This window comes from Podarcis bocagei, assembly GCF_964188305.1.
Source record: "Podarcis bocagei genome assembly, chromosome: 14".
NCBI lineage: Eukaryota > Metazoa > Chordata > Lepidosauria > Squamata > Lacertidae > Podarcis > Podarcis bocagei.
Genome location: NC_138139.1, coordinates 20,529,463 through 20,547,024, shown reverse-complemented (window position 1 = coordinate 20,547,024; position 17,562 = coordinate 20,529,463). Strand labels below are relative to the sequence as shown.

At 43.6% G+C, this 17,562-nt stretch overlaps 1 protein-coding gene across 3 annotated transcripts in view; it reads right to left on the bottom strand.

Annotated features, from left to right (window-relative positions):
- Window positions 1-17,562, bottom strand: part of NTRK3 (neurotrophic receptor tyrosine kinase 3) — a 412,299-nt gene that overhangs the window by 217,912 nt on the left and 176,825 nt on the right. For all 3 annotated transcript variants that reach the window (XM_081171109.1, XM_081171110.1, XM_081171111.1), the window contains exons 8-11: window positions 16,627-16,923; window positions 10,329-10,352; window positions 9,365-9,432; window positions 6,502-6,604 (exon numbers count right to left, since the gene is read on the bottom strand). In XM_081171109.1, coding sequence (XP_081027235.1) covers window positions 6,502-6,604; window positions 9,365-9,432; window positions 10,329-10,352; window positions 16,627-16,923 — 492 coding nt within the window. The remainder of the gene's footprint in view (window positions 1-6,501; window positions 6,605-9,364; window positions 9,433-10,328; window positions 10,353-16,626; window positions 16,924-17,562) is intronic.

Here is a 17,562-nt window from a genome sequence, read left to right as displayed (position 1 = left end):
AGTGTGCATGGTATGACACAACAACCAATGTCATTGGGCAACATCACTATTCCCTCACCCTTTACCACCACATATGTGCTTATGTTCCCTCAGGATTCCCCCAAGAAAGCAACAGGAAGGAACAATATGCCATATACCACCCTTTAAATCCACAATTTTCTAGGTCAATGGGGCTGCAAACTGATTTTTTTCTTTTCTGGAATCAACTGACACAAAAATGAGTGCTTAACATTAGTTTCCTCAAATATAATGTGGAAATTAACAGGGGACCGTTGGGCCTTTAGCCTGGCTGGATCTAGCAGTGAAACTATGCCCATGTTTTGTGAAAAGACTAGGGGGTGACCTGCTGGGAAAGCCTTTGGGTCTTGCTATGCAATTTTTTTGCTATAGGGGTGCAATTATGAGAGGTTGCACGGACATTCTGCTTGGTTATTGCTTTTTATGACCCAAGATTCGGTTTTCTTTAATGGATGGCAGGCTACCTGCAGAAAAGGAACCAGGCAGCTTTTACGATGCTGAAATCAAAATAGATATCTCTTCAATTTGGCAAGAGATAAAGCACTTATGGCTGTGAGTCCCTCTGAAACCACTTCTCAGGTTCAAAGGCAGGTGAAAATAAGGAATGTTGAGCAAAGAGAATGGATCCAGAGGCTTTTAAAACCCAATAAAACAACGGCAATACAAACACAGAAAGGTCAAAACCCTGACAAGTTCAGAATGCCCTAAAGCTCAGATGACTTTCGGGAAGAAGAAAAAACTTTCGCACTCGACACAGCACAAAAGCAAATCCAGGTAAGAACCGGTAACAGCGATGCAAGCAAGAGCTCACATTTTGAATTGAGGATCAAGGATGGAACTATGTGTTATATGAGCAAAACATATGTATATTGAATGCAATTCAGATATCAAGTTTGGAGAGCTGTCGCTGTCTCTCTCACGCTCTCTCCTCTCTCACACACATTCACATACACTCTGAAGGAATATTAATCAGGAATCAGTTATCTGACAGCTAGGTGACCATCCTATCCGCTTTGAATTTTGTGATGCCATTCTCCAACCAAATGTTTTGAACAAAGATGCATATGTTGGGCAAATGTGTGCACTGGGACACACATTTTAATGACAGCAACATGCAGAAATGCATCCTGTTAAGAAAAGTCACTTTGCGAAAAACATGCAGGCTAGACAACATCGCACACAAAAATGTTATACAGTATTACATGAAACTTGCACAAAGTCGCTGATGAATTTTCACGCTGATGCTTTCTGAAATTTTTTGCAAACTGGTTTAAAATTGTGGAGATCTTAGCTGAAGTTTGGAGAAATTGACAAATTTGTCCATCCCTGTTCATCAGACACTCTATATGTGAGAAACCCCCTCCCCGAACCCAGTCTTGTGAGCTATCTGGGATTTGGCATACCTCAGAGAACAGGAAGAAATAGGTGTGTCTGCAGCATGGCCTCCTGTGATTGGTCAATGAGCTGATGTCTCTGGAGCGGCTGGACCTAGTACAGTGGTACCTCGGGTTAAGTACTTAATTCGTTCTGGAGGTCCGTTCGTAACCTGAAACTGTTCTTAACCTGAAGCACCACTTTAGCTAATGGGGCCTCCTGCCACCGGAGCACAATTTCTGTTCTCATCCTGAAGCAAAGTTCTTAACCCGAGGTACTATTTTTGGGTTAGCAGAGTCTGTAACCTGAAGCCTCTGTAACCCGAGGTACCACTGTATAGGTCTTCTATCATTGCCTGGTTAACAGTGACAGACTTTCTGCTTATTCTGAATCAGGATCTTGCAATTCTACAATCCAACACAAGCCACTTAGTGGTGGTGAACACCCACTGCGAACCCAGATGTGGTAACATATCCACAGCTCCTGCTTGGCTCTACCAGACCTCTTCTGCATGTCTCCAAGATGACATTGCAAGAGTTGGTCCGCTTTTTTTCTTTTCTTTAAAGAATGCTGGCATTGTTGGACTATCAGCTCAGAGGACAGTTACCATATGTTTATGGGGGAAAGCATTAAGGACCCCTAGTCATAATCAGATAGGCAGCCACTTTGCTTTAAGTGCCTATTAACTGATCCTAAATTACACCAGAACGGCTCTGCAAGTACTTTTGACATCCACATTCATATAGCTGCTCTGATCGGCGCTATTAGAAACGAATACCAAATGAGCCAATGATAATGTAATTCCTAAAACATCACAGAATGTGTTGCAAGCAATCATTGATTAGTCTTCCTCTTTTTCCATGGTTTCCCCCTCCCCACACCTCCTTTCATCTCATAAGCTTAAGGTTTCTAAGGCCTCGGAATGAGAGGGTTTTCATTCAGATCAAACTGATTGACGACCTTTAAAAATGAATTAAAAAGTCATTATTTAAAGATGTATCAATGTCCATTTATACTCAAGTAGACCCGCTGAAATTAATTGTTGCGAGTACTATCCATTGCTTTGAATGGGTCTTATCTGAGTAGAATTAGCATTAGTCACAGGCCTAACCTATTCATGAACTTACAGATATATCTGAACCCTTTATGTCCTACTTTTCCAGTACGTTGGGCAGCTACGTTGCTAACAACTAAATTTCAAAATAATGCAAAAAATAATGCCATAAAACTATACAACCTAAAACCTAAGCACACGGATCACAAGAGTTAAGCAGAAGATTAATGCCATTTATTATCAGTCCCAGGAGAACAGGTGAGTTTTAATGGACAGAGAGGTCATAGCAGCAGGAGAACACATTTGGGGAATGATTTCACAAACCAGGGGCCAATACAGAGAAGGCTTTGTCTCTGCTAACTTCCAACCAAATGTCTGAAGGGCCTCATACAATGGGCTGGGACATATAGGGGAAGTTTGCTCCATTGACACTTCAATCCAAGAATTAGGCTTTGTAGGTTAAAACTAAAGATGAGTTGAAATCTCACCCTGCCCCCCAAATAGCCACTCAGTTCAGAGGTGGTGTATTTGAGCAGACATTCCATTCATTCTTCAGGTGGCAGCGATAAATTTTTGTAATATCCAGGGACCAGGGATTACTGAGATAAGCAACAGGAGCAGTAACTGCTTTTTTCTTTTTCTCTTTTTAAGGGAAAGACAATAGTAGAGCATATGTTTTGCAAATGGAACATCACAGTTTCTTAGATTTCCAAATGTGGCCCCACATTGGAGACCCCCCAATTTAAATATTAGGAATATGTGTTCACTACGGCCTACTAGTCCAGTGCAGGAATCACAGCTAAAGAATCCCTGGCGTGTGGCCACCTGATCGCTGTTTAAAAACCTCAAATGAAGGAGAGTCTACCACCTTCTGAGGGAGTCCGTTCTACTGTCAAACAGCTCTTACTGTCAGAAAGGACTAGTTGGAATCTCCTTTCTTGTAATTTGAATCCACTGATTTGGGTCCTACCCTCCGAAGCAGCAGAAAACAAGGTGGCTCCATCTTAGCTCAGCTGGTAGAGTATGAGACTCTTAATATCGGGGTCATGGATTCAAGCCCCACGCTGGGCAAAGAAAAATAACCCTGCATTGCAGGAGGTTGGACCAGAGCAGGCATAGCCAAACTTGGTCCTCCAGCTGTTTTGGGACTACAACTCCCATCATCCATAGTTAACAGGTCAGGGAAATCCCTAACCAATGGTCAGGGAAGATGGGAATTGTAGTGCAAAAACAGCTGGAGGACCAAGTTTGACCATTCCTGGACTAGAGGAACCTCATGGTCTCTTCCAACCCTACAGTTCTAAGATTCCAAGATATTCCATGTGTCAGTCATTCAGATATTTGAAGATTGCTATCATGTCACCTTCCCTGGAAAAGACCCTGATGTTGGGAAAGATGGAGGGCACAAGGAGAAGGGGACGACAGAGGACGAGATGGTTGGGCAGTGTTCTCGAAGCTACCAGCATGAGTTTGACCAAACTGCGGGAGGCAGTGGAAGACAGAAGTGCCTGGCGTGCTCTGGTCCATGGGGTCACGAAGAGTTGGACACGACTAAACGACTAAACAACAATAATCATGTCACCTCTCAGTCAGTCTTCTCTTCTCTAGGTGAGTGTAGGATACTGGACCAGCTGAAGTTTTCAAACATTTTCAAACCCTTCCCCAAGTATAATGCTCCACAGTGGCCATCACTTGGCCTGCTGAGGAAGGAAGCCTTTTTATTTGCCTGACCCAGCTTGGCAAATTGAAATGTGCGCTGTTAAGCCAACAAATGATTCAGATGGGCATTAACTCAGTACTAATGAACAGGGAATGGTGCGCAATTAAACCAACTGTGCATGCAACAACAATTTGGGAATTTGTGGGCTCTGTATCCAATTTAAATGCCTCCCAATTACTTTCTGTGGCTAAGTGTCCCAAAGATGCTGTGGCATGGAGAAATGCCCCCACAAAATAAATAGGAAACTTTCAGTCATTCCTTGTGCTTACGCAGAGCTCCCGACTAGATAAATCAGGGAAGGGGGAAAGGAGCTCTCCAAGGGTTGAGGCACATTCATGTACTGCGGATTCTGCTTAACAACCTGACCGATAAAAAGGCTCTAAAAAAGAAAAAAGAATTAACTCTGCAGAGGGACATTTATGGCTATGATTTACGAGAGAAGTAATAGAAAGTACAACTTGGTACAAGAGCTTATCAAAGGAAGAACGGTTATTCCTTGTTAAAAGACCCAACACCAGCTGAATACTGCACACACGTTCAATGAGGATCATGCAAGACACTGGCCAATCTCACAACTTGTGGACAGCTTCAGTTGTCATTCACAGTTTAGGTTTAATAAGTGGGTGGTGTGTGTGTGTGTGTGTGTGTGTGTGTGTGTGTAAGAGAGAGAGAGAGAAGGAAAGAGAGGGAGAGAGAGAGAGAGAGAATTTATTCAGCCTCCATATTTATCACAGCATGGTATTAAGACAAACTTTTTAATGCTTCATTTTGCTGCTCATTTTAAACTGTCCATTCTAAATTTGCTCTCATCAGCCAGTTGAAATTAATACACGCATGTGGTGGCTTTTCAAACATCTCAGCTGATGCTTTAAATTATGATTGTATTTTACTGCCATTAATGTTTCCTGTAAGCCGCCTTGAGGGAGCTTTGCTGTACAAGGCAGTTTAAGAATCTTCCATCGCAGAATCAAAGCACGGTGGAGTAGGATGGGGGCTCAATGGTCATCTACTGCAACCCCCTACAATGCACAGGAATCACAGCTAAACTTTGAAAGGAAAAATGTAAAATACCCATTACCCTGGTCCTTGATAGATACTTGTGGTGATAGCTACAGTGTGTGGAGTGGTGGATACAGAGCTCCAACTGGGTGAATTTGGAATATAAATGAGTTTTCCCCAGTCCTGCACCACCCCTTCAAAAACTCTCAACCCAGTGGGTGCTAGTCCATTTGGGTCACGACGCCATCAACCTCAGTCTGCTCTCAGCCATCACCCACCCACCTGCCTGCCTTCTTGCTTACAAGCAGTCCAGGGGGGTGGCACTGGCTTTCAACTCCCTCTCCCTCCATATCCTTCCTCCTCCTTAGTGGTGGGTTTAGTTCCAGGCAAGAGGACTAACCCGTTAAGACTCTTCCAGGAAGAAGGCGGAGCCTAGAAAGGGCCGTCTGGTCTAAATAGGATAAAAAGCATCAGTTGCGCTCCAGACCTCATGACAGCAAATGGGGAAGGGCTGTAGCCCAGTGGTAAAGCATCTGTTCTGCATGCAGAAGGTGCCAGGTTCAATCCCCAACATCTCCAGGTAGGGCTGGGAAATGTTCCTTGCCTGAAGCCCTGGAGAGCTGCTGACAGTCATTGTAGAATGATAGTACTGAGCCAGATGGACCAGTGGTCAAACATGGGATAAGACAGGTTTCCTATGTTCCTATGTCTACTTAGGATTATCCATGGTCCAGCAACTTCACCCAACTCTGCCTGCAGCCTCAATAAGCATCAGAAGATCCAGTGGAAAAGAAATCAGCTTTGTGTAAATTAGATACGGCCCCTAATCTTAGAGAAGGGACAGAGAGCCTGGGAGTCCAGTCCACGGTTCGACCTTGAACCCAGTGACATTCTTCATCGTATTTACAATCAGTCCCTCTTTCCTGCTCTATAGCTTTAGGCTTCAAGAAGAGAATCGCTCAACGTTTCACTTTGTCAGTGGAACAAACACTGTTCGCTACCAAGCAATCTTAAAATCTGAAGTCCACCAAAGACTACATTTCAAACCAATTAATTAATAGCAGTGACCATCACTGCACACAAGCCATTCATCTTTTTCTGGGGGCTCTGCTAGGGATCACAACACCATGAAATGAGAGATCCCTGATTTTGTGCTATTTAAGTGTTACAAATGCCTGTTTCAAATACGCAATCACATTTCCAGCATGAACATACTTATAAACCAAGAACCAGTGTCAGAAAGTTGGCATGAATATAATTCTCCCCACCTTGTCCCACCCAACACGTCTCCCAGAATAGAACTCATTGGTGGATGGAGGAAGAGATTGATCTGTACCTTTCATTCCGAACTTTGATCGTCGACCATACTTGTTGATCATAATAAAGAGGACCACCAGGAGGACACAGGCAAAGGCTGCAAGCCCAACAGCTATGGACACCTGTAAAGGACACCCTAGGCATTAGAGGCCATGTTGAATATTATTATTGAAACACTTAAAGCAATTTGCACTCAAATTTACAATCTAACATTGTGCCCATACGTGCGCATTATTTAAAGCAATGAATGAATTTACAGAAAACAAAGAAGAGAACAAAGAGGGAAAAGAGAAAGGAGATAAATAGAGTCATATCTCAGGGGTAGAACATCTGCTTTGCAAGCAGGAAGTCCTAAGTTCAACTCCCAGCATCTCTAGGAAAAGATGGGAGAGACCCCTGTCTGAAATCTTGGACAACCATTACCTGTCAGTACAGACAGTACTGCTGTAGATGTACTAACAGCCTGACTCCCATGGAGATGGCAGGTTTAGGTCATCAGAAAATGTTTTATGTGGAGTTAAATCATATACCCATCTGGAGCGATGGGAACGTACAGTCATATGTGGTGGGATTGTCCATTAGTTAATGGATTTTGGAAACAGATTGGTATAGAAATATCGGAAATTGTAGGTAGGAAGGTGGAAATATCTAAATTAATGGTTCTTATTAGCCTGAGTAGCACCGAGTTAAAAACAAAAGAGGAATGTAAATGGGTAAAATTGATGGTAACTGCAGCCAGACAGCTTATAGTGAGTAATTGGAAAAATGCAGAAGAACTAAGGGTGAACCAATGGAGGAAAAAATTGAATAATATTATAATTTTAGAATATCTAACTGTGAAGATACACAGAATGAAAGGGTTTAAGGTCAGTGAGAAAGAGGATTGGTTTGAGAAGATATTGAATTATTTGGGTAGATTTGAACAATTAGGGGCAATTAAAATGTTAAAAGTTAAGTAAACCTTGTGGAGAGAAGAGTGTTAATGTATATAGATGTATACATATGGCCGATTTGAATATGTTATTGTTGATTATGTAAACTCAATGTATCAGCCGCCTTGGGGGGGTATAACTATTGGGTTTTGGTTGTTGGTAAAAAATAAAGATAAATAAATAAATAAAAACATACTACAAAAAAAAATCATATACCCATCTAGCTCAGCATTGCTTCTGAACACCATTTGCTTGGGATCACAAGTGGAGAGGAAGATCACAGTTGCACTCTGGTCCTGTTTTCAGGTTTCCCATAGGGATCTGGTTAGCCACTATGAGAGCTGGAACCTGCACTAAGGTGAGCCTTATGTTCTTATGACAAGGAGCAAGGATTTGGATGCAAGTTCCGGTCAAACATCTACTTGGAGGGAGACCCAGTTTTCTGCCACATGGTATGGGGAACGGCCCAGAAACAATATTCAAAGACAGCAACATGAAATATCATCAAGGGCAGAAACAGCAACCACGTCTCCATGAAAACGCTGGAGGAGGGATCCTCAGATGAAGCCAGAGAAAAGGAGAGGGGGGGCGGAGATGAAGAGAGCAGCAGGATTGGCTCAAAACAGAACACTTTGTTGGAGGCAAGAGGAGGCAGCCGCTCCCTTCTGCACATATTGACAGAATATTTATTCCTGGCTTTTCAGTACACAGACAGCATTCTCTCTGGGGTTCTTCCTTCTGCATTAGGGAAAATATTCATTCTGCTTTTTGAAACTTGCTTTGCTTGTTTATATATAAAAAACAGCAACCGGGAACCATTTCCTTTAAAAAATGAATTACATATCACATAAAATAAAGAGAGATTTTGTTCCTTGCAGACTAGTGCCTTACCCAGTCTTGGATTACCGTCATGCTTTTATTTATACATGTGGTGGTTGCTGTTGTATGTGTATGTTTCTATGTGTTTGCTCTATCATATCTGCCTAGTTGTTTTCTGCATTTCTTTCTGGCTGCGAGAGGACGGAGAAGAATGAGGCCGAGGAGAGGCTGGCGCCGCCGCAAAAGGCTGCTGAACACGCCCCCTCGAAGGCACCTGGTTGGATGCCGGCCGAGGGGGCGTGGGCGCCAGCCAGGTGAGAGGAGGAGGCTAGGGGTGGTGCTCGGGCTCCCGCCCACAACCACTCCCCTCTCTTCCAGGGAGGAGAGTCTTTCCAGCAACTTTCCAATGTGTGTTGAGGTGTGCGTTAGAAAGCTCTGCTGCAGAAATGGACCCTGCGCGCACACAAGCACACACACCCCTTTAGGATGACAGAAAGAAAGGGTCAGCTTTAGCTGTCTACATGACACACACAATGGCAACTAATTTTTACTCAGAGTAGACTACATACCCTCCAACATAGGGATGAAAATAGGGATGGCCTATTCTGTAACAGCAACAACAACAATTTCTTCTTCTTCTTCTTCTTCTTCTTCTTCTTCTTCTTCTTCTTCTTCTTCTTCTTCTTCCCTAAAACAGCTCCTTCCTCAGTGCCAACCATTTCACACCTTATGAGCAGCCAGCTTTGATGCTGGTGTGGCCACCAGGAATTGCCCAGTTGGCAATGACCTGTGACATGGCCTTTTCAGTGGTGGTTCCCCAGGTAATTTTAAAGTCTTCCTGTCTACTCAGGAATTTAGTGACTAAAGAGTACCTTTCATTGGATGGGGGTAGATTTTAAAAAAACAACAACAACCTGAAACTGTTTTTAGGATGTTTAAACTGTAGCTGTTTTTTATTTTTTAATTGCAATTATTATTATATTTGGATTGCTTTAGAATGCCTTTGCTTTGAAATTGTGTAATTCTTTTACTGTCCTGGGCACCTTGGGGAGGAAGGGTGGGCTATAAATTTGATGAATAAACAAACAAACACAAATCCACTTTCCCTACCATCCAAACCACACAACTTACCCCAAACGTGTCTTCCTCTGGCTTATGTGTCACAGTGATAAGAGGAGTAGGACTGGGACTGTACTCAACTGAAGCCAAAAGAGAAAAGAATAAATGTTTGTTTATTTAGTTAGTTTTGCATTTCACGAAATACTGCAAGCACAACAAACAAGGCTATATATATTTCCCATTAAAAACAACAACAGAAAACCATAAGTTGTTATTTCAAAACACTTAAAACCATTTTAAAGCAAAAAGCAAAAATACAAAAAACCCCCACAAAAAATCAACCCAAAACAGTTACCCTCAGAAGACTCTACCATAACAGCCTAAGACCTACAGTATGGGGGGAGGGATGTAGTCACCTTCCAGTGAAAGGAAAGTGGAGAGCAATCTGGGAGCAGCCACCGAGAAGGACCCGTTTCACGTCCTCACCAAATATGCCTGTGGTGGTGGTGGGACCGAGAGAAAAGCCTCCCCAGAAGATCTGAAAAGATCATATTGGGAGATATGATCCTTCAGATGCCCTGGGCGTATGAGGCTTGGTCACAACCAGTACTCTGAATTGTGCCCACCAGCACAACGTATGTGAGGGAAAGCATTCAGTTTGCACTCCCCAGGTTAACACACCTGATGCCATCATTGCTGGTTTTTAGGAGCCGGGCTAAGACATCCCTAAGGCTTTTGGTTGTTAGTTTGGTATAGTATCTGGCCTATTTTGCATGTTGCTTTTGTGTTACTGTGGTTATGTAGGATTAATCTTTTCTATGTTAATGGTGAGATGAAGGATGAACACTTCTAGGAATTCTGATAGTATTACACTTTTTCTATGTATTTGGTTTTTAACTGACTGCTAAGTTGTTCGGTCTTTTATAGATTTAGAAGTCATTTTGAGACATCTTTGTGGAAAGTGATGAAAAATGGAATAAACTGTAGCAGCAGTAACAATAATAATTGTTAGTTCAATCAATGAGAAGAGACTTACATGTGACAATGCCATCTGAAATGCCTGCAAAATGAAAAGAGACAGAAGAAGGAAGTGGCACAGTTAATGGCACTATCAAAGGACAATACCATTCATATTATTATTCATTTTTTAAAATCATGTTAATTTTCCGAACAACACAGGTAAAACATCAGAGGAAGGGAAGTGGTGAGAATACAGATCATGTTTGTGTTATCAAGCACACACTGCAATGGGTTAATTCCACCTAACTCCCTGCCCCCTTTTAGGTTATTCCACTTTCTAAGGTAGTCTGTTCCACTGTTGAACAACTCTTACCATCAGAAAGTTCTTCCTAATGTTTAGTGGGAATCTCCTCTGTTGTAGTTTGGAGCATGAGAAAACAAGCTTCCATGTGACAGCCCTTCAAATATCTGAAGATGGCTATCACATCACCTTTCAGTCTACTCTTCTCCAGGCTAAACACACCCAGTTTCCTCAACTGTTCCTCATAAGGCTTGATTTCTAAACCCTTTATCATCTTGGTCCCCCTCCTTTGCACACATTCCAGCTTGTCAATATGCTTCTGAAAATGTGGTGCCCCAAATTGGACACAATAGTCCAGGTGTGGTCTGACCAAGGCAGAATGGAGCAGTACTATTACTTCCCTTAATCTGCACACTATATTTCTGTTGACGCAGATCACAATCTACATTTATATCCCACCTTTTATCTGAGGAGCTCAAAGCAGCAGGAACTGAGCCTAAGACCTTTTGTGCTCCACTGAGCTATAGCACTTCCCCATCTTCCAGGTGAGCTGGACAACTCTGTCCCAACCCTTCCAAGTGGCTGAAGTCTTCGCTGACCATGCAGCCAAGGTGGAACCTCTAAAGGAAACCATCAAGGACTTCCAGCAGATCCTTACAGGAGAACATGACCACCTCCTAGAACAGGCTTTCTACATTGTGAGGCCTATTGATAGAAGACATCTGAAGGCAGCCATGTACGGGGAAGGTTTTTTAAAAAATGTTTAATGTTTTATTATGTTTTTATAGATGTTGGAAGCCACCCAGAGTGGCTGGGGCAACCCAGTCAGATGGGTGGGGTGCAAATAATAAAACGATGGTGATGGTTGCTTGGTGCTAACACGATCCAGCCAGACACACCACCCTTTCATAAGCCCTTGACTTGTGAGAATCAGCATCTTCAAATAAATATTTCCTCTAACAGCTGGTCAGAGTCCTTGGTATATATACTCTTTCTAACACCTCCGGGTGACATTCAGCTTACACAGGTACAGGAAAGAACATCACCTTTTCATTTATCCACTCGTGAGGCAAACTACACACACACACACACACACACACACACACCCTGATACGAAGAGGACTTGACAAGGCTTTGAAGACAGAGGATGCCCAGAATAATTTAGCAGTGCTATCTGTTAAAAGTGGCATCTGGAACGCAATGCAAAGAATAGGACAGTACAACCCCCAGGGAGGGTTGCAAGTGGAGCTTGCAGTGAACTGAAAGCTCTGTTGACAAAGAGGGATTTGGTTATGCTGAGACACCATCCGCCACATCAGCACTTCCTGACCTCAATGTAGGTCACAACAAAAGTTTGTCTGCGGGGAATGGTTTTCATGTTTGTTTGTTTATTGGTTTGGGGTGTATTTTGTGTTTTTCGGGGAGCAGAATCTCAACTTGATTTTAGAACCCAGGTCAGCAACTCCCCATGCCTGGAGTGGGGTGTGTGTGGAGAAGAGCGCTGGTCCTGTGCTGCGAATGGAATGGGATGAATACAGAGTTGTAACTTGCCCTTCAGGCACATCATCAGAGGGGCTTACGATAAAATAGTTTGGACACCACAAAACAAATAACCCATTAAACCAAAAACTGAGCTCAAAAGAGCAGAATCTATGAGCTAGAATAAAAGAAGCTATCAAGAGTTTAAAAACTTGGGGGGAAAGTCAGTGGCGGAAAGATATCAAGATGCTGGCAGAGCGTTCCATAGCAAGCGGACCACTGCTGAAAAGAAATTGAAAGGGTGAGGGAACCAAGGGAAGAGTCTCTGGTGATGCTGGGGATTAAATCAAGGATCTTCTGTATGCAAAGCAGATACCGTTCCAGTGAGCTAAGTCTTATTGCTATATGTATAACATGTTCATACTAAAGAAACAGAAATGTATGTCATCCACAACGCTGCTCAATAAGTTTTATTAAATATAGCCGAATTGCCAGTATAGAAGAAGGATCTGAAGCCACCATTTAGCATTAGCTTATCCTTATTGCACAATAGGATGACACCTTAAGCTCTGATCTGCAAGAGGCTTACCTGTGTGTGAAATACTGCCTAATCCCCTGAGAAAATGTATGACGCTACATGCTAGCTAAATTAAGCATCTCTTTTCATCTACCAACGAGTGGAACACACAGGGTTTGATTTGAGGAACCCTAATCGTATTGTGCTCAGAACACGCCGTAGGTTAATAGCAATTCCATTTCAAAGTGGGATGAATCCCAAGGAGGGAGGGATCGTAAAGACTTTTTAAAATGTGGATCCACTGGCTACAAAACAGTGACTGTTTCCTAATTGCAGAAGACCTACCTGGAACCTTGAATACTGAATTACACCAGGTCTGACCGTTTGCTCTGCTAACCCAGACTAGTGGTAGAACATCTGCTTTGATGTCAGGGTCAACCCCTGACATTATTGTGTTTACTTGGGAAAGACCTACTCCAGGCAGAGGCAAACTTGGCCCTCCAGATGTTTTGGGACTACAACTCCCATTATCCCTAGCTAACAGGGCCAGTGGTCAGGGATGATGGGAGTTGTAGTCCCAAAACATCTGGAGAGCTGAGTTTGCCTATGCCTGACCTGCTCTCTGAAATCCTGGAGAACTGCAGCTGATTAGTGTAGGCCAGGAGTAGGGAATCACTGACGCACCAGCCAAATTTGGCCCATCAAGCCTCACCTAAACCACATCCACCTGTTCCATGCCTGATTTCATATGTGAGATCGGGTGTAGGGCAGGTTTTGATGTGACTACAAAGGAACAATTGGGATCTTACAGTAAGCTCCTCACTGTTCCTTCACGGGAGCAAGACATGCTCTTCCTGCCCCTCACTTGGTAGGCAGTGGGGTGGGCACCTTATTCAAATAGCACTAATAGTTTGCATTGAAGTCACTGCTAAACAGAGCTTTTTCCCTCTGCCCCCTCCCCGGCAGAGGTTTCAATGGAAACTGCATGGTGTTACCGGAGCAGCAAAACCTCTTGGGCTGGGGTTTTTAAGCACCCAACAAGCAGCTGGCTGTCAGGTGTCTGTGAAGCTCTGGACAACGGACTTGGACAGGCAGGTGGAACAACCTACCTGTTGATCCATGGCATTTGTTTATTGGCATGTCGGTTGTCTCACCCTCTTGTCAACACTGGTCCAAGGTGGTGGAGCCAGCTAAGGTTCTGGCCAGCTGGGGCAAAAAGGTTCAGTGCACACAATACTGAGCTGGATGGACCAATGGTTCGGCCCAGTACATATGGTTCCTTCCTCTTTTCCCAGTATGCTATACTGTGACTGGCAGTAAGGCTTTCCCATCACTTGCTACCTGAGAGCCCTTTAATCAGAGAAGCTGTGGGTGGAACTTAGAACTTCAATATGTGCTACACAGCCCAGAGCAAATTAATTTAGGCCTATTTCATATGGTAGAGTGGGGGTGAGAGAAGCAAGTGAGCTGGGGAAAGTGTTCCTGAACTGAGCCACATTAGACTACAGATAAGGCAGGTGGGGAACCTGTGGCTCTATGGATGTTGTTGGACTAACATCTCCCATAATCCTCAACCATTGATGACACAGCTTGGGGCTGATGGGAGTTGGAGTCCAGCAACATTTGGAGGACTTCAGCATACCCTCCAACATTTCTCTGATGAAATTAGGATTATTCTATTCAACAACAACTATTATTATTATTATTATTATTATTATTATTATTATTATTATTATTATTATTAAACCCCACTGGGTTGCCCCAGCCACTCTGGGTGGCTTCCAACATATATAATAAAACACACACACAAACACACACACAAATAAATAAATAAAAAAACTAGTGCTTTTTCGGGGGGGGATGCAGGGGTACGCATACCCCTAAACATTTTGTGGATCTTTGGACTTTTGTCCATTTACTGTACTGTATTTATTTTCCCCGATTTGAACTATAAAATGGTGATTTTCTTGAGTCAAAATGAGAGTACCCCTAAACATTTTTTTTTTTTTTTTTAGAAAAAAAGCACTGAATAAAACATTAAACATTTTAAACCTTCCCTATACAGGGCTGCCTTCAGATGTCTTCTAAAGGTTGTATAGTTGTTGTATTTACTCAAATGTAATGCACATAGCTGTCAACCTTTCCCTCTTCTTGCGAGGAATCCTATTTGGAATAAGGGAATTTCCCTTTTAAAAAGGGAAACGTTGACAGCTATGGTAATGCACACCAAATTACATCACAAAAATTAGGCTGTGCATTAGATTTGATAGCGCATTTACATTCGCCAGCAAATACTTTTTCGGTTTCAAGGTTTTGAAAATTGAGGTCCGCATTAGATTCGATAGTGCATTAGATTCGTGTAAATACAGTACTTATCTCCTTGGCTCAGGGGGTCACATAATTCCATACCCTCCAACATTTCTCCGATGAAAATAGGGACATCCTAAGGAAAAGTGGGACATTCTCGGATCAAATCAGAAACTGGGACAGCAGTCCATGGCAAATAGGAACACTTGTTCCTATTTCCTGCTTCAGGTTCCCTACGCCTGAAATAGATAATTGCATAACTGAAAACAGGATTGCATCACTGACACCCTGGGCTTCTTTTTCAGGAGGAAGAGCGGGGTAGAAATTCAATAAATAAATGATAAAGTTTCCCCATTATATACATATTTTAAAAAGCCTCTCTGCACACATAGAACTAACATGTTGTGGGGGGGGAGGGAGTTCTTGCATAGCTTGTCCCCTGGTGAGATAATTTTGCACAAACCAGGAGTTGTTTTCTATAGTCTCAACTTTCCTACTCTTAGCCAGTGGCGCGAGCCCATAAATGGTCTTAGAACCTCATTTGCTGCTTGTGTGAACTAGTCCTTTGCCAGAAAGCTTATCAGCCTCCAAGCCCCAAATATAATTTCTCTGCTCCAGTCTAAGACGGCTGGGACCTCAACAGATAGCTTGTTCTCAAAGGGAAGGATTCCACTTTTAATGGGCTATATCTCATCTGCAGTGAGGGCTTCATGTATAGCGAGGTATAAATAATAAATTAGAATACCATTGGTATCGCACTCTCTAAATATAGCAAAATGTCCTATTTTGCTGTGGGAGACAGGGCTGTGGGAGACAGCAAAGGGCGCTCCTCTTTCTCACAGCAGCATTCCAGACGGCAGCAAGCATGCCTATGCCTGCGAAATCTAATTCTACGGGGGCCTGCTTAAGCCAAAATTGGAAGGCACTGCAAGGGCCCTGTTGCTCTTTCTCCTAGATTGCAGGAATGTAAAATTGCTTGTTGTGTCCTCTTGTGGAGAGGGGGCAAGAGCGAGAGGGAAAGATACAGGCCACATTCACCTCACACATTTAAAGCACTATGACACCACATTAATAGACCCTCCCAAGTGTCTCTATTTTCCGGGGACAGTCCCGCATTTACAAAAGCCATCCCGGTTTCTGATTTGATCCTGGAATGTCCCACTTTTCCTTAAGACAACTTTGTTTTCAACAGAAAAAAGCATTGAAAATATGTTTTTATATATGTTGGAAGCTGCCCAGAGTGGCTAGGGCAACCCAGTAAGATGGGTGGGAGAAGAAGAAGAAGAAGAAGAAGAAGAAGAAGAAGAAGAAGAAGAAGAAGAAGGGAATAGATTGTCCCTAGTTTCACCAGAGAAATGTTGGCGGGTATGTGTTACACAACCCAGGCTTCCCCGAAAGAATCCTGGGAGTTGCAGTTTGTTAAGGATGGTGAGAGCTGTATGGAGAGTCCTATTCAGCCTCTCACAGCTACAAGGCCCAGAATTCCCAGTGAAAAGGAATTGATTCTTGAATGACTCTGGACTAGACTCAGGCCAGCTCAGGTGTTTCCCAGTCAGCCTGGGTCAGAGCTGATCTGGGGCCCCAAATCTTGGGCCTAGATTAAGGGTGGGGGGAGGCTTTTCACAGCCTCAGTTCAGCCACAGATCTCATCAGAGTTGGTAATTTTGGAGCCCTCTGAGGTTCTTTTAGTCTGTGAGTTTCTCCTCAGGGACAGAAAAGAAGAGGGATGGGGGAGAGGAGCTGCAAGATTGCAAGCTGTCAGTCTCTCACTTGGAAAGGGTTTCTCCAGGAAGTGCCCTCTGACTGTCTGGTTGGCTGTTCCCAGGTAGTTGGTGGCGACGATGGTGTAGTTGCCATTGTTGTAGTGCGTCGGGTGGTTGAAGAGCAAGCAGCCATCAGACACTTCCCCCTCCTGGAAGAACTCCATGTGGATAAACTCTGTCTCCCTGAGAATCTGGCCGTTGTAGAGCCAATGGATTTGGGGCGGAGGGTTCCCGTGCACCGAAAACTCAATGCAGTGCTCCATGTGGCGGATGGGCTCCAATAAGCTGATCACCCGGGGAGGATCTGAGCAAGGGAAGACAAAGGGCAACATGAAAATGGCAGCCGACAAAGGACAGCACGCTCTCAACAGCCTCAGCTTTCTGGGAAAAAATGGAAGGAGGGAAGCTGGATCTAACTTGCAAAAAGTTTTTGAGGGTGCAAGGTAAAATATAGAAAGGAAACTCTCTCTCCTCTTTTTTCTTTGGTGTGGTGAGCGATATCCGTCCTTTAACTCTGCCCCCACCTGCAAAATGCAGTCACTACTTTCACAACCTGCAAGGAAAGCTCTGGGATGGCTCAGGTGGTAGAGCAGGAGACTCATAATCTCAGGATGAGTGGTTCGAGCCCCACATTGGGCAAAATATTCCTGCATTTATTCCATAGAAAGAGCCAGTGTGGTGTAGTGGTTAAGAGCAGTAGACTCGTAATCTGGTGAACCGGGTTCGCTTCTCTGCTCCTCCACATGCAGCTGCTGGGTGACCTTGGGCTAGTCATACTTCTCTGAAGTCTCTCAGCCCCACTCACCTCACAGAGTGTTTGTTGTGGGGGAGGAAGGGAAAGGAGACTGTGACTGCTTTGAGACTCCTTAGGGTAGTGATAAAGCGGGATATCAAATCCAAGTTGGACTTGACGATCCTCGTGGCCCCTTCCATCTCTACAATT